General features: G+C 49.0%; 1 protein-coding gene across 1 annotated transcript in view; it reads left to right on the plus strand.

Moving 5' to 3' along the window:
• The first annotated feature begins 455 nt into the window (after positions 1 to 455).
• Positions 456 to 20,937, plus strand: part of LOC126458390 (proteasome subunit alpha type-7-1) — a 47,858-nt gene continuing 27,376 nt past the window's right edge. Inside the window, exons 1-2 of the mRNA XM_050095394.1 lie at positions 456 to 653; positions 1,014 to 1,140. Of these exons, the coding sequence (XP_049951351.1) occupies positions 552 to 653; positions 1,014 to 1,140 (229 nt within the window). The 5' untranslated portion in view covers positions 456 to 551. The remainder of the gene's footprint in view (positions 654 to 1,013; positions 1,141 to 20,937) is intronic.

The raw sequence follows: 20,937 nt of genomic DNA on the forward strand, positions 1-20,937 counted from the left end.
TGTGTCCCAATCATTTAATTATATATAACATGTTATGTGACAATAAAATTTGTAATCTATTGTATCCCGTGTAAGCCTCTTAATGTACTCATGTCTCCTCCTACTCCAACCTAAATCATATTGAATCAGCTTACTGTATTTATCTCTTCATTAGTATGAATTATATAAAGAAAAGGTAAATTCCAGTAGCAAATGTAAAACAGAACGAGAACAAAAAAAGAGAGCAAGCGAAATGAGAAAAATCAAGCGATATTGTAGTTGGCAAGCGCAGCTACTTTCAGAATGGTAGAACACGTACAGCCAGATGTTCGTGAAGACGAGTTGGCATGGTCATGTGATGTTAATTTCCGCTCCGAAACGCCAGCGTAGCCAGGCGTTTTACTGGCGCGATTTGCTTCCTAAGATTGTCACTTTGACATTCTCTTTCAACGTTTCATCTTTGATGTAACATCTTTGGTGAGTATTTTCCCAGTGTTTGATGCTGATTTGTTCGTGCGGTTACGCAGCGGGTTTGGTGTATGTTGAGAAGAAGGTAGTAGTGTCGTGATACAATGGGTTCTAGATATGATAGAGCCATCACAGTTTTTTCTCCTGATGGACATTTGTTGCAAGTGGAATACGCGCAAGAGGCAGTTAGGAAAGGCTCTACAGCTGTAAGTGTATTATTATGTAAATAATAGTACTGTGTAGCCCGGAGTGTTGCAGAGTTGTTTGACATCTATGTAACTATATACTGATAGGCATTCAGTCAACAAGACTCCACACAACCTTAACCAAAGAACCTTCCATTTGTCTCGGATGTCACACACTGCAATAGCGTTACATGTATCTCCACTACATATCTCTCTATCTCTCTCTCTCTCTCTCTCTCTCTCTCTCTCTGTCTCTCTCTCTCACCCCCCCCCCTCTCCCCCTCCCTCCCCTTCCCTCTCCTTCCCTCTCTCTTCAGACATACACACCTACCTCTAAAAATATGCGCACTAATTTCTGATGAACATGTTATCTGTTTGTAGGTTGGTGTACGTGGAAAGGATGTTGTTGTTTTGGGAGTAGAAAAAAAGTCTGTTGCGAAGTTGCAGGAGGAACGAACTGTAAGGAAAATTTGCCTTCTTGATGACCATGTTGTTATGGCATTTGCAGGTACGTGTACAACCCGTAAACATTTATTTCGCGTGTGTAATCATCTTACGTGTCTTATGGAAAAGAAAGAATATAAAACTGTACATACTGTTTTTGGTGCGTAAATTAATTCCAGCCAATATGTTCTGTGAAGTGACAAGGTGTGGCATAATTCAGGTTAAATACTACCTCCAGTTGATGTTTCCACTAGCATGACCTGCCATTTCACTACTTCATTATCACAGTGCAGTGGCAGTAAGCCAAAAATAAATTAAAAATTTTATAAAGCATAATGGGTTTTTGTAGTTTTTATTAATTAATTCGTATAGCTTAAAGTGCAGTGTAAAAATACAAGTACATAACATTAGGTTTTGTATACAAAGAGAATACACACCGAGCGAGGTGGCGTAGTGGTTAGCACACTGGACTCTCATTCAGGAGGACGACGGTTCAATCCTGTCTCCGGCCATCCTGATTTAGGTTTTCCGTGATTTCCCTAAATCGCTTCAGGCAAATGCTGGGATGGTTCCTTTGAAAGGGCACGGCCGATTTCCTTCCCCATCCTTCCCTCACCCGAGCTTGCGCTCCGTCTCTAATGACCTCGTTGTCGACGGGACGTTAAACACTAATCTCCTCTCCTCCAAAGAGAATACAGAAAAACAGAACTACTTATAAAAGTATCTAAATTTCAATAGCTAAGTTCCTAATCCATATAAGAACTGTATCATCAACTTTCATGAGATCACTCCAAATCCCCCACTATCAATGCAAGGGGCATTCATCTGTAATGTGTTTGTATGATTTGCATTGTCCATGTGAACTCTGTTCAATTTCACCTAAGTACTTAGGGTACTTCTTATGGCAAAGAGTGTTTGCAATAAGTTTCACTCTGAGCTCTGCGTTTGTTATTCAGATGGAATGATACGTCAGTTTTACTTGTACTGGATTTAAAGTTGCCACTTTTTAAAATAGCTCATAATGGTTGGATCACATGTGAGAATTGTCGCAGCTTGTTTGAGATATTTGGTTCTACAAACCACAGCAATATCGTCTTTGTAGCAGAATTTTGTTGACCTAGTATTGGGGAGATCAGAGATATATAGACTGAGTAATAGGGTGGCTAGTGTGCTAGACCATTACTTAATTTCCTTTCCTTGCCCACATTTTCTCCCAAGTAAACGTGGAAATACCTATTGTTTATTTTGATGTTGATGAGAGTTAGTGTTTCGCAATCACATTGTTTCTTGTAATTTGCATATCATCTCTTCTCTCCAGACTGTCATATCCTGCTGTTAGGTCGATGAGCCGACAATGTCTTCATGTTTCCTTGGAAACCAGCCTCTATGAAAGTTGTTAGTTCCATTACCTGGTCGCAGCAAATATGCTGTGGCCTGAAACCTGCTTGCTCAGCTGCGATATGTTCCTGAACGAAGCCATTAATTCTACTATAAATGAGCCTCTCCAGAGTTTATAAGTAGGCCTACGGCTCGGCTCAAAAGGGAAATTGGTCTGAAACTTTGAGGGTGGTCAGCTGGTTTATCTACATTCAAAATTGGCATTATTTTTGTCCTCTTCAGCTCGTTGGGCAGTGATTGATTATCTAGGATGTTGGAGAACAAGCGGACAAGCCATTTTTTCCACCATTACCAGCGTTTATCAGAAATTCTGGGTGTATATTATCCAGACCAGGTGCTTTACCGAGTTTAGTTTGTTTCAAGGCCTCGTCCAATTCAGTCAGTGTTAATAGTGAAGAGAAATTGGATTCATTTGGACACTGAGCTTTTAGAGAAGTGTGTTTTCATTTTATTTTGGAAGTATGTTGTTTGTCTTGGGACGATCTAGCTGTTTCAACTATACGGTTAGCGATTTGGTTACCTGAAATACAAGGCTTCTGACCGCGTTTATTGGAGGCTCCACCAACCTCTCAAAGAAGGCTCTTTGCTTTTCTACCTGAATGTTAGATGTTTAATTTTCTACTATCTCATAACATCGTACACTTCTAGCAGCGTCGAAACTTTGACGGAGGTCATCTGCAATATCACTGTCACCAGTTCTGTCGCTGTCACCAGTTTAGCTATTTTCATCATAAAGTTCTTCACAGTGTTCATTCCATCCCGGTATATGTTCCTTTCTGTCTTCATGAGGGATAAAATTCTTAGCAGCAGTAAGAACAGCCCCAACAAATCAAGTATAGTTTTTAGGTTTTGGTGGAATAAAACAGATGTATTTATCTAGGTGCTCGAAAAAGCTCCACCCCTCAGCCCTGTGGAAATTCCATCTGGGTCACAATATGGATCCCGCTGTTGGAACAGAGAGCCCAATATCAAGGATTACGGGCCTCTGTCGGCTCTGGGCAGCAATTGGTAGAACATCCAGGGCCAGAGCACATTTGATTGCTTCTAAATATTATTTATAATGGTCACTTCCATTTCTGTTGACACATAATGTATCTCATTTTCTAGGGTTTAAACTAGCTCATGTCCATAATAGAATACTACACATGCACCCCAAGTAATGCCAAATGATCTAGAACAAATGACCAGTCAGACCAAGTATTCGATTTCCTGGCTACAAAATTACAGGTAAATCAAAATCAAATTTTTTTGTAGTTTGATACAGTAGCACACCAAAAGGCTGATACAGTTAATTACTTTATGTGACTTTGATTTGTCAAGATTGCTTGTTTCTTCTAATGAAAAACTTTATTTTAATTGTAGGCTACTGGATATGGTAATCTTCCCCGAAGTCAGTGAAAATGCCATGGTCAGCAATGGTTGCATTTAGGTATTTGGACATTTATGTTGAGTGTCTATAGTTCTATTAATTTAGCACTTGTGGTGGCATATTTACAATGCTTGCACAGAACGATCCATAGTGTTTACTGACCAGCAGCTTTCCAGTATTCATCCCAAGGTTGTAATCAGTTCCTCCACATATTTTGCACAGTTTCTTTCAATTTATCACCAGAATTGTGATTGTCACTTTCTCTTGCAAACTTTCTCTCGGTACCTACATAAACATTCCCCTTCCTTAAAATTGTTGTCATGGAGCATTACTTTTCTCTGACACCAAACCACATGATTTTGCTGAACCTTTTCACTAACCATGTTCTGCTCAAAAAGACACCTTTCTGTGCCAGTATGTTTGTGCTTTCAAGAGAAATCCCTCATATCCACTTAACACGATAAATCCTTTCTAAGATCCATATTCATTGATGGCATTTACATGATCTAAACCCATGGTGTGGACAGTGTTGCTGTTTCCTGCAAAACCCTGTCAATTTGCTGTCAGCAGTACCCCCTTTTTGACATTTCTCTTATCCACCATACATGAAACTGCATGCTTATTCCTCATGCCTTCACGTGACTGGAGCATGCCCGTAGAAGCATCAGTTTGTTTCTCCCCAGAGGGCTCATGGTTCTTTCATGAGTTTGTGCGTGGCGCACATCGGCCCCGAGCTGTTGCAGCCCAGATTTCCTTTTCAGGCTGCATTGCCTTTACCGTGCCCCTCCCTCCCCACCCTCGCTTCTTTCCAGCTGCCCCCTCTATCCTGTCTCTGTGTTTTGATTTATGTCAACCTGGATATTGGATATCCACCTGGTTCCCTGTATTCCTCCCCCCCCCCCCCCCGGTCCTTTTGTGAGTATGTGCATGGCGAGCACGGGCCCCTGAGCTATTGCAGCCTTCCTTCTTTCCCGGGCTGCATTTCCTTTCCCTTCCCCTCCTTTCCTGTCCTTGCTCCTTCCCCTCCGCCCTCTCCCCTCCCTCTCTTGGTGTCCTTGTTTATGTTGGCCCCGCTATCCTCGTGGTTATGTTGGCTTTGCGATTTGGTTTTGTTGAGTAATTACCTCATCCTTTTGACATTCTCTGGTCCCCATCGGGGATTTGACCTCCATTACTAAATTTCTCTTCCGTAGTGTAAGCCATTTGGAGAAAAGCACCTTACCTAGTGTCTCTGGCGTGTGCCCTCCTAGTTCCTTCCATCTTTTCCTTCACGTCGTTGTCTGATGCTAGGGTACATAGCCAGCCCGTGTGGTGGGGTTGCTATGTTCCCTTTTGGTTGAGCCCCCTGAAAACACAGGGATCACACTTCTGATACCTGAGCTGTGACCACCTCATGTAAGCCTAGGAATGGTTGCTTGTCATCATAAAGCATCAGAACTCCCAGCAATGGCCACCGTGCCAGAGGGTCCTTGCTGTGGCTGGGTGGTGACCTTGGGAAGAGCCCCCCTGATCAGAGTGGGTAGTATTAGGGCGGACTCTATGCAGATGAAACACATATGAGTCCAGAACTCTGGCCGTTCTTCTATGGCCATCTCTTTGAATGGAAATGATACTTTTAGTGCTGCTTCTTCTGCCCCTTCGGCCTTCCCCTCCATGGCTACCCCCTGGGAGGAGGGTCCGGCTCATTGGCTGGGGCCGAAATCTTTCCCCTGCTATCTGGTTTGCAGCAGGACTGATGGGGATACTTTCACCAATACCAAACCTTTATTTTTTGTGGAACACATTGAAAACAAGTTTGGCGATGTGGGCCATCTGAGCAAGATGCGGTCAGGTTCGTTGTTGATCAAAAGTGCTTCAGCAGCCCATTCTGAGGCCCTTCGTGCCTGTGACCATTTTGGCACAATTCCTGTGTCCATCAGCCCCCACCAGTCTTTGAATATGGTTCAAGGTGTAATTTTTCACAGGGACCTCATCCTTCAAACTGATGAGGAACTTGGGGACAATCTAGGACTGCAGGATGTTCACTTTGTTCGGCATGTTCAGAAGGACCCGAAGGACAATCACATTGATACTGGTGCCTTTATCCTGGCCTTTGAAGGGGATAACCTCCCTGAGGAGGTCAAGATTATGGTTTATTGATGTGATGTGAAGCCGTACATCCCACCACCAATGAGATGTTTTAAGCGCTTGCGTTTTGGACACGTCTTCCCACTGTTCACAGACCCCTCTCTGTGGTGGCTGAGGACGTCCACTCCATGAGGGGGGGTTTCCTGTGTTCCCCCTCCTGTGTGTGTTAATTTTCATGGCAGTCATTCTCCACGTTCACCGGATTGCCCGGCTTATAAGAAGGAAAAGAAGATACAGGAGTATAAGTTCTTTGATCATCTAACCTGCACTGAGGCTCATGAGAAGTATGCAGATCTTCATCCTGTGCCAATGACGTCTAGTTATGCTTTAGTTACATCTTCCCTCTTCCTTGCCCCACTCCCAAACCCCTCCCCTGCAGTTCCCACACTCTTCCCACCGGGCACCGCTTCCCGTCCCCAGCCAGAGAAGTGTCCCACTTCTTCGGCGTCTGCCGGTCAAGGGCACCCCTCCCAGGACCCCCCTTCCCGGCCAAAGGTCTGACGACCACGAGAACCATGGTCTGTGGGCCCCCAGGTTGCCCGCTCTCTTTCTTTTCCAGATCTTGCTGCAGCTGGCTCCTTTTTGCAGCACAGCCCTCCTCGATCTCAAACAGAAAAGAAGAAGAAACATAAGTCCCAGGGCAAGGAGCCTTCGGTGCCGCCAGGGGTCTCATCCCCAACTTCGCAACCTGACTCTGACCTGCTGTTATGGATGTCACCCCCTTCTTGTCAGTGACCCGGCTGCATGACTGGCTTTAACCTCCTCACCCCCCATTTGAATCATCATTTTATGGTTATCCAATGGAATTTTAATGGATATTACCGTCACCTTCCAGAGTTGAAATCCCTTATTTCGTTTTACTCTGCAGCTTGTGGTGGTTCTACAGGAATCTCATTTTACTGATGATCACTCACCGACCCTCCGTAGTTTGCTTGTTTTCTGTCAAAATTGGGTCGGCCCCTTGCGGGCCTCTGGTTGCGTTTGTACGTTGGTCCGTGCAGGTGTTCCTAGCACGTGGATTTCCCCTCAAACTACATTGGAAGCAGTTGCTGTTAAAGTCCACCTGGACTCTGAGGTCACAATTTGCTGTCTTTATCTCCCTCCTGACAGGGCTCTTACATCTGCTGCCTTAACAGCCCTTCTTCAGCAACTTCCTCCTCTCTCCCTCCTCCTTGGGGATTTTAATGCTCATCAACCCTTGTGGGGTAGTACATTTCCATCTAGTCGGGGTCTTCTCATAGACCAGTTTATTGCAGACCACGACTTGTGCCTTCTTAATGATGGCTCCTCTACCCATTTCAGTGCCGTTCATGGTACCTTTACTGCCATTGATCTTTCTCTTTCTTCTCCCTCCCTCCTCCCTTCATTACACTGGTCACCACACAACGACCTTTGCGATAGTGACCACTTCCCGTTGATTCTCTCGCTCCCTTCCCACTCCCCGATGGGCAGGTTACCTCCTTGGTCCTTCCAACATGCGGATTGGCCTCTATATACTGCACAGGTCAGTTTTTCTCCCTCTTTGTTGGGTCGTATTGATGATGTCCTACGTGACGTGTCTGATACGATTGTTCGCGCTGCTAGCCTTGCTATCCCACGATCATCTGAACCATTTTGCCACCGGCAAGTCCCGTGGTGGATTACGGCCATTGCCATCCTTGATCGCCGTTGAGCTTTGCAACACCTTAAGTGGCACCCATCTGCTGCCAATCTTATTACCTTTAATCGCCTTCACGCCAAAGCCCATTACTTAATCAAATGAGTGTGTTGGGAATGCTTTGTTTCTTCCCTTGGTTCTACTGTCCTTATGTTACAGTATGGGCTATACTTTGCTCTCTCCAGGTTGCCATCGGCAGTCTACCCTCCGGGGCCTTGCCCTCCCGGATGGCCTTTGCACGGACCCATTGATTCTCGCGGAACACCTTGCGACCCATTTTGCAACAGCATCAGCATCACCCTCCTATCTGTCTGCTTTCCTTCATCCAAAACAGCGGGTCGAAGCTTCCGCCTTATGTTTTACCCCTTGTCAGTCAGAATTTTACAACGGAGCTTTTACTGAATGGGAACTTCTTTCCGCACTTACTTCTTCTCATGATACGGCCCCTGGCCCAGACTCCATTAGTAACCAATTGCTTCAGCATCTCAGTGCTCCACAATGATGACATCTTCTCTGGGTGTTTAACCGTACTTGGCTCCAGGGTGACGTCCCTTCTCAATAGAGGGATAGCATCGTGGTTCCCGTCCTTAAGCCTGGTAAGAACACCCTGTTTGTCGAAAGCTATTGGCCAATTAGTCTGACAAATGTTGTTTGCAAGTTACTTGAACGGGTGGTAGCCCCGTCGGCTCAATTGGCTCCCCTACTCTCGGGATCTATTATCCCCTTACCAGTGTGGCTTCAGAGAGGGGTGGTCTCCAATCGATCATTTACTTCGATTGGAATCCGCAGTTTGGCAGGCTTTTCCTCAGCACTGCCATTTGGTTGCTGTATTTTTCAACCTTCGCAAGGCCTATGATATGGCTTGGTGCCATCGTATTTTACTTACACTTCATAAGTGGGGTCTTCGGGGCCCACTCTCGATTTTTATCCAGCAGTTCGTGTTCCATTGGTCGTTCAGGGTTTGGGTTGGTACTGTTTTTAGTTCTACACGGACCCAGGAGAATGGCATCCCACAGGGTTCTGTATTTTGGACTTGTAGCCTCTGTCTGTCCTTTGGTCACCCCTGCTCTATATGTGGATGATTTCTGCATTTGGGTTAGTTCCTCTTAGAGTGCCTCTGCAGAGCAGCAACTCCAGGGTGCTATACGGAGTGCCTCTGCATGGACCCTCTCACAGGGGTTTCAATTCTCTCCTTTAAAATCACAGGTGGTCCACTTCTCTCGCTGTACTACGGTCCATCCCGATTCAGACATTTACCTCGATGCACAACGGTTACCTGTGGTCCCACAGTTTCGTTTCCTGGGTCTTCTTTTCGACAGCAAGCTTACTTGGGTGCCTCATATCAGACTTCTGAAGATAGGATGTTTCTGTAAACTCAATGTCCTTCGCTTCCTTGCCCACACTTCTTGGGGTGCGGATCGTTCCACTCTTCTCCACCTTTATAGTGCTTTAGTGCTGTCTCACTTGGACTAGGGTTGTCAAGTTTATGCTTCGGCTGTTCCTTCTACACTGCGCCTCCTGGATCCAATCCACCATCGTGGTATCCGTTTGGCCACCGGTGCCTTCCCTACTAGCCCTGTTGATAGTCTCCTGGTTGAAGCTGGGATCCCCCCTCCCCTTTTCTGTTTGGCAGTCACAGCTTCTGGTTTCTTATGCAATCGCTGTCCGTTCCTCTCCCACTCATTCTTCCTATTCTATTCTGTTCCCAGACCAAGGATGTCGCCCACGTGATTTGTGCCCTCGGGCAGGTTTACCAGTTGGGCTCTGCCTTGCATCTCTTTGCTGTGATTTTCAGTTTCCTTCTTTGTCCTGTCTCCCACATTCCCTCCCCAACACCCCCAATGATTAGTTCCTCTGCCCCGGATTAGGATGGATCTCCACCAACATTCAAAACACTCCGTTCCCCCGATGGTGTTCCATTGTTTTTTCCGCCGAATTTTATGGGAGTTTCGGGATGCTGTTGTTTCTTCCTTCCCCACTGTAGCCTGCCCCTCCCCCCCCCCCCCTCCCTCCTCTCTGCCACAGTAAGTCACAAGCGCATTTATCCAACCTGTGTGGTGGGGCTGTTATGTACCCATTTGGCTGAGCCCCCTGACGATACAGGAATCACACTACTGATACCTGAGCTGTTCCCTCCCCATTTTTGCCAAGGAGTGGTTGCTTGTCATCCTGGAGCATTGGAACTCCTGGCAGTGGCAATCGTGCCAGATGGCCATTGCTGTGGCGCCCTTCAGGAGAGGTCCTGATCAGAGTGGTTGGTATCAAGGCAGATGCTTGGCGCATGAATTGTGTCAACCTGCAAAAAGCTGGCCATTCCCAAATGGCTGTCTCTTTGAGTGGTAGCGGATCATTGAATGCCACTATTTATGAACTTGCAGAAGAAGGGCCAAGCTTTACCATCTTGGGATGAAACTTTCCCCACCACCTGGTCTGGTGGATGGGGACACATTCACCACCATAAAGCCATTGTTTTTCTGGAGAATATTGTGGACAAGTTTGGCGAAGTGGAGTGTCTCAGACGCGATTGGGCTCCCTGTTGATCAACGCTTCTTCTGCTGCCCAGTCTGCAGCCTTTCGTGCTTATGATCATTCTGATGACATCCCAGTGTCTGTTATCCCTCACCATTCTGTAAATATGGTCCACAGAGTGATTTTTCATAAGGACCTCATCCTGCAAACTGGTGAGGAACTGCATACTAATCTGGAGCAATGCAGCGTTAATTTTGGTCAACATGTGCAGAAGAGTTGTGAAGACAACCATACTGATACTGGCACCTTTATTCTGTCTTTTGAGAGGGATAATCTCTCGGAGACCGATGTGACCTGCCACCCACGAGGTGCATGCGTTTTGGGCAAATGTCTTTCCACTGAATGGCTGACCCTGTGTGTGGCGACCATAGCAACCCACTCCATGAGGGAAGCCCCTGTGTTCTGCCACCTGTGTGTGTAAATTGTCATGACTGCCACTCCCTGTGCTCACCAGATTTCCCAGTTTACAAGAGAGAAAAGAAGATTCAAGAGTAAAAGTCCATGGATCGTTTATCTTATGCAGAGGCCTGCCAAAAATATGACCCCCTCCACCCAGTCTTGATTTCTTCTACTTTTGCCTCTCTTACATCCTTCCTTCCTCCCCCCCCCCCCCCCCCCCCCCACCTCTGACTCACCCCATCCCCATCCCACTCTCATCTTCACCTCACTTGTGGTTCCCACACTTTCCCCTCCAGGTACCACTCCCCCTCCCTAGTCGGAGAAGTGCCCCTCTATTTTGGTGCCCGCCAGTGATGAGGTCTCCCCTGTCCCCTAGGACCTCCCCGCAATATCTCTCAGGCTGGAGTCCTGCTGCCACAACTCGGCTATGGGATGCACTGTCTGTCTTCCCCAAGGTTGCCCGCTCTCTTTTGGTTCCAGATCTTGTGGAAGCCTGCTCCCCCTGTGTTCTGCTCTCCTCAAACTTCGAAAGAGGCGAAGAAGAAGAAGAAATGTAAGTCCCAGGACAAGGCTCCTACCCAATGCCCCACCCCCTGTGGGTCCGGGGGTAAGAATAGGCCCGCGGTATTCCTGTTTGTCGTAAGAGGCGACTAAAAGGAGTCTCAAATGTTTCGGCCTTATGTGATGGTCCCCTGTTGGGTTTGACCTCCATATCTCAAAATTTTTCCGAAGCGCGAGCCGATTGGCGAAGGGCGCCTTACTTGGTGCATTGTGTCCATCTTGCGTTGAGAATTTTCGCCAGCTTATTCGTCGTTGCATTGCAGTCCTGCCCACTCTCCATCTCTTGGGCATGGATCCGTTCCTGCATGCACTTTCCGCCATGCGATGAGCAGTGCCAGTTTCTGCATGGATGAAAACCATGGACGACATGTCACCTAAAATCCAGCTCGGTAGCCAGTCCGTTGTGGTGGGGCTGCCATGTACCCTGTTGGTTGTAACCCCCTGACAACACAGGGATCGCTCTACTGATGCCTGCGCTGTTAACTCCACACGTATGCCAAGGAGTAGATGCCCATCTCCCTGGGGCATCGGGACTCCCGGCAATGGCCATCCTGCCAGGTGGCCTTTGCTGTGGCTGGGTGGCGCCCGCAGGGAGGGCCCTTGGTTGGAGTAGGTGGCATCAGGGTGGATGACACGCAATGAAGCATGGCACATCTTCTCTTGCTGGTGGCCAGCCACCAGCAGTCTCTAAGCGTTCGAGGGCTCATTTTAAAGGTAACGTTTATGACCCCAAATCATTCCCCTCCCTGGCCACACCATGGGAGGAACAAAAGGCAATGAATGAAAGTGATACGTATTCGCCCAGGTATCTCGTCTGTACCAGAGCTGATGGGGAATCCTTTATATCCGTGAAGCCTCAGTTCTTTGTAGAGCATTTAGAGGACAAGTTTGGGGAGGTGGAGGGCTTGTCCAAAATGTGGTCCGGTTTGGTATTGATAAAAACGGTATCCTCTGCCCAGTCGCGGGCCTTGCTCGCTTGTAATAAGCTGGGGGTGTCTCCGTTACTATCACGCCCCATAAAAGTTTGAATATGGTCCAGGGCATTATTTTCCACAGGGATCTCCTTTTACAGTCCGATGACGAGCTGCGCGCCAACTTAGAGCGACGAGGTGTCCATTTCGTCCAGCGCGTCCACCGGGGTCCGAGGGATCATCAAGTTGCCACCAGTGCCTTCATCTTGGCCTTCGAGGGTGACACAATACCTGAGAAGGTCAAGGTGATGGTGTACCGTTGTGATGTCAAGCCATATATCCCTCCCCCGATGCGGTGCTTCAAGTGTTGGAAGTTCGGCCATATGTCTTCACGCTGTGCTTCCAGCCTCGTATGTCGCGATTGTGGTCGACCATCCCATCCTGATACTCCCTGTGCGCCGCCTCCCATCTGTGTCAACTGCGGAGAGCACCATCCGCCTTGCTCGCCAGACTGTCCGATTCTGCAGAAGGAAAGGAAATTAATGGAAATCAAGACCCTGGACCGACTGACGTACACTGAGGCTAAGCGGAAATATGATCGGCTTCATCCAGTGCGTATGACATCTTCTTATGCCACAACTGTCACTCCTGCTACAGTTCCATCAGCTCCAGTCAGCTCTCAGAGTCAAAGGACCACACCTCCCCCCTTGATGGTGGGGGGCACTAAACTCCCTGTTGCTCCTGCTCCATCTACTTCAGGAGCAACGCCCCCACAACCATCGGGGACATCAGTTCCCCCTTCCCAGCCGGAGAAGCGTACAACTTCTTCGGCTCCTCTCGCCAGGAAGGGGTCCCTTGGGGACCTCCCTTCGCAAGTTCCGACCGGTACACAAGCGGACACAAGTGGCTCAAACACCCACCGGTCCCTAGTCGTAGGGCCTCACGGTCGTCGTCCGTCCCTGAGACTGACCCAGTGAAGCCCTCCCAGCCTGAACCACCAAAGGCACAGCGAGATAAGCCGAAAAAGGAAAAGGTACCCAAGAATCCCGACATTGCGGTGGCACCCGTCCCACCGCTTCCTACAAGCTCAGCGTCTGAGGACGAGGTTGAGATTCTGGCATCTGCTGAAGACCTGGATCTCGCCGGTCCCTCAGACGCCATGGATGTCACTCGTGCGGGTACTGAATCAGTGGCAGTGAGTGAACAAGTGGCGTAAATTGCCTTCCCAGTCCCTTCACACCTTTCTCAGCCATGGACAATGTCATCCTCCAGTGGAACTGCAGCAGTTTCTTCCACCATCTAGCTGAGCTCCGACAACTTATCAGCCTTCACCCTTTCTTCTGCATTGCTCTTCAGGAAACTTGATTTCCAGCAATGCGAACCCCCGCCCTCCGTGGCTGTCGGGGTTATTATAAGAACCGGGCAGCTTATGAAAGGATGTCTGGTGGTGTCTGCGTCTATGTCCTTCACTCTCTGCACAACGAGTCTGTCCCTCTACAAACACCTTTAGAGGCTGTTGCTGTTCGGGTGTGGACGCCACAGGCTGTTACCGTCTGCAGTCTTTACCTTCCACCGGATGGTGATGTCCCACAGCATGTCCTGGCTGGGCTGATAGCCCAATTGCCACCACCTTTCTTGTTACTGGGCGACTTCAACGCCCATAATCCTCTGTGGGGTGGGTCAGTGGCAACAGGTCGAGGCGCCACAATTGAGCATTTACTGGCACAGCTCGACCTTTCCATTTTAAATGATGGTGCCGTCACTCACTTCAGCGTGGCGCATGGCACGTACTCCGCCATCGACCTTTCGATCTGCAGCCCTAGCCTGTTACCTTCTGTCCAATGGAGAGTGCGTGACGACCTGTGTGGTAGTGACCACTTTCCGATCTTTCTGTCACTGCCATAGCGTCACTCTTCTGGGCGCCCTAGCAGATGGGCTATGAATAAGGCTGACTGGGACTTGTTCTCCTCCATTGCCACTATTGAGCCTCTCTCTCAGGATGCCATGGATGCGGTGGTTCACTTGGTCACCACCGGCATCGTAGCTGCTGCAGAATCTTCCATTCCCAGTTCTTCTGGGTCCTCTCGGAGGAGGACTGTGCCTTGGTGGTCGCCTGAGATCGCTGAGGCGATTAAAGATCGCTGGCGGGTGCTACAGTGTCACAAGCGACATCCCTCCATTGAACACCTCATCACCTTCAAACGGCTGCGTGCACGGGCCCGCCGCCTTATCCACCAAAGCAAGCAGGAGTGCTGGAAGCGGTATGTGTCCACCATTGGCCTCCATGTCTCTCCATCGCAGGTCTGGGCCAAGATCCGATGCTTCTATGGCTATCGAACCCCTGTCAGCGTCCCTGCAATCTCACTGAATGGAGCAGTTTGTACAGACTCCGACGAAATTACCAACAGCTTGGCAGAGCATTTTGCTCTGAGTTCCGCTTCTTCCAATTACCCACTGGCCTTCCGCTCCATTAAAGAGCGGATCGAACGTCGGCGCCTTTCTTTTCGCACCCACCATCCTGAATCCTACAATGTTCCATTCAGTGAGTGGGAATTGCACAGTGCCCTCACTGCTTGTCCTGATACCGCTCCTGGGCCAGATAGCATCCACTGTCAGATGCTGAAACACCTTTCAGTGGACTGCCAGCGACGGCTCCTCGACCTTTCCAACCGTATTTGGGTCGAGGGTGAGTTTCCGTCGCAGTGGTGGGAAAGTATTGTTATCCCCATTCTGAAACCAGGCAAGAACCCTTTGGAGGTGGACAGCTACCGTCCCATTAGCCTCACCAACATTCTTTGCAAGTTGCTTGAACAGATGGTGAGCTGGCGCTTGAATTGGGTACTGGAGTCTCGGGGCCTTCTGGCTCCGTCTCAGGGTGGGTTCTGTAAAGGCCGCTCTGCCGCCGACAATCTGGTGAGCCTGGAGTCGGCCATCCGTACTGCATTTGCCCACCGTCAGCACCTGGTCACTGTCTTTTTCGACATGCGGAGGGCATACGATACGACATGGCGGCATCACATCCTTTCTACGGTTCATGAATGGGGTCTTCGGGGCCCTCTGCCGATCTTTATCCGAAATTTTCTGTCGTATCGTACCTTCCGCGTGCAAGTCGCGGCCTCCCATAGTTCCTCCCAAGCCCAGGAGAACGGGGTACCACAGGGATCTGTCCTCAGTGTCTGCCTGTTTTTAATTGCAATAAACGGGGTCGCTGCAGCGGTGGGAAATTCTGTCTCCGCTTCCCGGTATGCTGACGACTTCTGCCTTTACTACAGCTCTATTGGCATTGCAGCTGCTGAACGTCAGCTACAGGGCGCTATCCGTAAGGCGCAGTCTTGGGCCGTAGCTCATGGGTTCCAGTTTTCGGCGGCCAAGACCTGCATTATGCATTTCTGCCGGCGATGCACTGTTCACCCGGAGCCGCGGCTTTATCTTGATGGCGAACTTCTTGCTGTGGTGGAGTCACATAGGTTTTTGGGTGTGGTTTTTGATGCCTGGTTGACTTGGCTGCCTCATATTCGGCAGCTTAAACAGATATGTTGGCAGCATCTAAATGCTCTGCGATACTTGATCCACACTCGCTGGGGCGCCGACCAATCTACCCTGTTACGGCTCTACCAGGCGTTAATCCAGTCCCGTCTGGATTAAGGGAGCCTGGCTTATGGCTCAGCATCCCCATCTGCGTTGCGGATGCTGGACCCCATCCTCCACAATGGGATACGCCTTGCCAGTGGTGCTTTCCGGACCAGCCCTGTGGACAGCATACTTGTGGAGACAGGTGTCCCTCCACTGCGGTTACGACACCAACAATTACTGGCTGCTTATGCTGCCCATGTTTTTAGCTTGCCCGGGCATCCAAATTATCGTCTCCTGTTCCCGCAGTCTGTCGTCCATCTCCCAGAACGTCGGCCCCGGTCGGGTTGTCCGATCGCCGTCCGCGTCAAAGAGCTTCTCTCCGGGCCAGGGGTTTTCCGTGTTCCACCTCCTTTCCGGGCCCCTCTGTATACACCCCCGTGGTGTGTGCCTCGCCCTTGCCTTCGGCTCGAATTGGCACAGTGCCCGAAGGACTCAGTCCCTCCGGAGGCCTTCCGCCGCCGCTTTTATTCCATCTTAGCCACGTATCAGGGCTCTGACGTGTTTTAGACTGACGGGTCGATGGTTGCTGGTCGTGTCGGTTATGCGCTAACTCTAGGGGACCATTCCGAACAATGTTCATTGCCAGCTGGCTGCAGCATTTACACTGCTGAGCTGGTCGCCATCTTTCGTGCCCTAGAGTATATCCGCTCCTGCTCAGCTGACTCCTTCGTTATCTGTAGCGATTCCCTGAGTGGTTTACGAGCTCTCGACCAGTGTTTCCCTCGTTCTCATCTGGTGATGGCTATCCAGGTGTCCCTGCATACTCTTGCCTGTTGTGGCCGAACTGTGGCCTTTGTTTGGACCCCAGGCCATGTTGGGCTACCCAGCAATGAAAATGTTGACCGCCTGGTGAAAGAGGCCACCAGTAAACCATCTCTGGAGATTGGCCTCCCGGTGACTGATTTGCGGGCACTATTACGCCGCAAAATTTTCGATTTATGGGATGCTGAATGGCGCAACCTGCCCGTGCCAAACAAACTCCGTCGTATCAAGGAGACGATGACTGTGTGGCGGTCATCCATGCGAGCCCTCCGCATTGGCCACACCCGACTGACACACAGTTATTTACTGTGTCGTGAGGACCCACCTCTTTGTCGTTGTGGGGCGGCCTTGACTGTGGTCCATATTCTGTTGGAGTGCGCCCTTTTAACTGTGCTCAGGCAGACTTTTGCGCTGCCTGATACGCTCCCTGCGCTTTTAACTGACTACTCTGCCATAGCGGACTTAGTTTTGTGTATTATTCGGGCAGGGGGATTTTATCGCTTAATGTAAGTGTGTGTGTTTTTGTGCTGCTTCTGGCCTATGGCCTACGATTTTAGTCTGATTGTTTTTAATGTGTTTCTTGGTGGTTGGCTTTTCCTTTTTTGTTTCTATGGTCGGCCAACCACCGTCACACTCTGTGTGATTTTAGTTCATCTTGTCTGGTCTTTGTCTAAGTTTCTCTTGTTCTGTGTCGTCTGTCTTCTCTTCTGTTGATTGTTTTTATTCTCTGTGGGGTGTTTTTAGTATTTGGAAAAAGGGACCGATGACCGTAGCAGTCTGGTCCCTTTAATCTCCACAAACCAACCAACCAACCAACCAACCCAATGCCCCCGGAGGCGCCATCTCACCCTTCGCAACCTGAGTCTGACATCTTATTTACGGATGTCACCACAACTTTGTTGGTGACAACCACTCTCTGCGTGATGATCCAGTGGAATTCTTGCTCTTCAAGAAATGTACTTCCATAATGACCACTCTCCCATGTTTTGTTGTTATCGGGCGTTCTGTAGGAACTGTGCCAGACCCCGGATAGTCTCTGTAGGGGCCTGCGCTTTGGTTCACACCGATGTCTTCAGTGACTGGATCTCACTTTGTACCAACCTGGAAGCAATGGTGGTAGGTGTGCGAGTGACCTCAGCAATCACCATTTCCAATGTCTACCTCCTTCCAGGTAGGCCACTGCGTTATGTTGACATGTCTCTCATAATACAGCAATTCCCCACCCCTGTAACTTCTCCTTGGGGACTTCAGTGCGCACTACCTCCTGTGGGGTAGGATTGCCACTTCGATGGGTAGGGGTCTTCTAATTGACAAACTTATTACAGACTTTGATTTGTGTCTTCACGACGTCAGCCCCCCTGCCCCCGCCACCCAGGGGGCTTGCCGCTCTTTGGCGGGTTCATGCTTGGCTACCACAGGGCCCCAGCCTTTGCAGCATCTTTTTCGTTCCATGCTGCATGTCTATCCTCTTGCTGTTCTGTTTCCCCTCTCTTTGGGAACATGTCTGGGCTGTTTCTGGAAATGTATTCTGCATTTTTTACAATCAATATCGGAATACTCTACACTGTTTTTCATTCCTTGTTTCCTCCTTCGTGTGCCTTCTATCCTTCCTCCGCTTTGATGTTTTGTGTGTAATGCATAATTCACAGCCCCGGGTCGACAGGTAGAGTTCGCACGTACCACCTGGTACCAGTCGGGCCCAGGGAGGGGTGATTGCCTGAGCCGCTATCTTCCCAAATCGCCAATTGGACCCTCTGTCAGATGTTCGGGAGGTGTGACCGGAGGTGTGAACAATCACCTAAGGCAGGTTCGTCCCCTTATGAGGGGGTCCCCCAGTTGGAAGGAGCGTGCCATTGGAGATGCTGACAATCGTGGGGGATTTTCTCGCAGTGAGCCAATCATCTTCACAATCAACGTCTACAAAACCTAAACAGAATGAGGCTAGCAATTCAAAGACCCTTCCAGCTGCGCCATGGTTTCTCGTGATTTCACGTACTGAAGATGGTCAGTCCTTCACAACGGTAAATCCGTTTATTATTAGAAAGGTGTTGCTGCCATTGTTGGTCCTGTGAAACCCTGCACTCATTTACGGAATGGCACTTTGCTTTTGGGGACTATTTCTGAGTCTCAAGCGCAACAACTGCTTGCCACCTCTATTCTGTTCATGTTGAGGCCTATGAATTCTTCCCATGGTGTTATTTACACTAACTGCTCAAGTGCTCAACAGTCTGACTGAGGCCGAAATCCAATCTTACCTCTCTGATCAGAGTGTCATTGCCATCCATTGGGTGATTAAAAAGGTATTCTTCCTTAGTGCCCATTCGCACTCTTTTTTTTCACCTTTGATAGAGTGGTGCTTCCGTCCAGAATCAAAGCAGGCTATGAAATTATCACAGTCTGACCATACTTTCCGAACTCGATGCGCTTCTACCAGTGTCATCATTCCAACCAGACTAGAATGTCTTGTCAACAGTGAGCCAAATGTGTAACCTGTGGTATGGATGCGCAAGAGGCCGATTGTCCACCTCCTCCTCCCTGCTGTATCAACTACAATGGCGGCCATGCTGCCTCCTCTCGGGATTGACCCATTTTTCTTGATCCGGGTCAAGGAAAGAGTGCCTTACCAGGTCACCTGCAAGTTATTGGCTAGCCGTAAACCCTGCATTCTCCTGTCTGGCACTTGTAGTTCTGTTCTTGCTACCTCTCGCTCCATGAAAGACATGGCCACACAGACATGCGACCTCAAATTCAGCTCTGAGGTTGTGAAATCGCCCAGTGTAAAGGTAGCATCGCCATCCCCCCATGTAGCTGTGCAACAAGCCATCAAACTCTTGCTTCAAGGGGCAAAGCCATTAGCTACACAACTAGTAGGCTTGAAAGGACAGTAGTAGTACTCCTATGAAGACTTCCTACATCCCTCCTGCCAAATAACACCTGAGTCTTCCACTGCTAACCGGAAAGGCTCGAAGAAGTCCCACAAAGGCAAACAGTATTCTCCTTTGTCGATTCGAAGATCCTCTTACACAGTGTTGCCACGTGATACCTTAGCCTGGTTGGCCTTTGTGTCACTGGTGCGCACCACCAACCGTTTTTCTGTTTTGGACTCTACAAACTGACAGCACAAGCAAGCCGATGCTACTGTGGACTCCATGGAGCAGGATCCTCCTGCTTCTGTATCCTGTAGCAAAGAGTCTTCGCAGACTGTCACTTGGCAACATTCAAGGTGACACCCCTTCATTTCTTCCTCCTCATGACTCTCCTCCAATGGAATGTTCGCAGCCTTCGGTCCCACAAAGAAAATTTATGGCTGCTTTTAGCATCGCAGCGTTCTCTTGTACTCTGCCTTCAGGAAACAAAATTGTGTCCTCACAACTGTTTTGAACTTTCACATTTCTTTCTGGTTCATTTTAACCTTCCCCATGAGGTTGGCGTTCCATCTCATGGGGGCATCCTGTTGCTCATATGGGATGACGTTCTAGTCAGTCCATCTCCCTGACTACCCATCTTCAAGCCTTTGCTGTTCACCTTTCCTTTCCTCACCTGACGTTTTCCCTTTGTACTATTTATATCCGTCCATCATTCAATGTCAGCAGGGCAAACTTCCTTTAGCTTGTTGGGCAGCTACCTTACCCATTTCTGCTACTCGGTGACTTTAATGCACATCATCCCCAGTGCGGTTCTCCCAGAACCTGCCAGAGAGGTGCCCTCTTGGCTGATCTTCTTAATCAACTCAACCTCTTCTGCCTTAACACTGGAGTGCCCACATTACTTTCCAACTCCTTGCACACCTATTCCCATTTGGACCTATACTTCTGCACTGCCCAGCTTGCCCGTAGACTTAAGTGGTCTGTTCTTTCTGACACCTACTCGAACGACCATGTCCCATGTGCTGTCCATTTCCTAATTCCTACCCCACCTGCATGCACACCCAGATGGCAGCTTACTAAGGTGGACTGGTGGCTTTACTCCTCCCTGGCGACCTTCGAAGAACAAGATTTCCCCAGTTGTGTTGACCAGGTGGAATATCTCACTGATGTTATCCTTACTGCTGCAGAACGTTCCATTCCTTGCACTTCCTCTTTACAATGCCATGTCCCAGTCTCTTGGTGGACTGAGGCATGTTGCGATGCAATTTGCGCGCGGAGATGCGCTCTCCGTGTTTTTAGCCCTCATCATTGGGAGGCAAACTGCATTGATTATAAACAGATGCATGCAAAATGTCGTTGTGCTCTTCGGGATAACAAAAAAGCTAGCTGGATTTCGTCCACTAATTCTTTTAACAGTTCCATCCCTTCCTCTGTTCCCCCGGTGGGCCCGGGGGTTCGAATAGGCTCGAGGTATTCCTGCCTGTCGTAAGATGCGACTAAAAGGAGTCTCACACCTTTCAGCCTTTATGTGATGGTCCCTTGCAGGGTTTGACCTACATTTTTCAAAATTTTCCCGAAGAGCGAGCCAATTAGGGAAGGGTGCCTTACATGGTGCATCATGTCCATCGTGCATTGAGATCTTTAGCCC

The sequence above is a fragment of the Schistocerca serialis genome, chromosome 2 (assembly GCF_023864345.2).
Source record: "Schistocerca serialis cubense isolate TAMUIC-IGC-003099 chromosome 2, iqSchSeri2.2, whole genome shotgun sequence".
NCBI lineage: Eukaryota > Metazoa > Arthropoda > Insecta > Orthoptera > Acrididae > Schistocerca > Schistocerca serialis.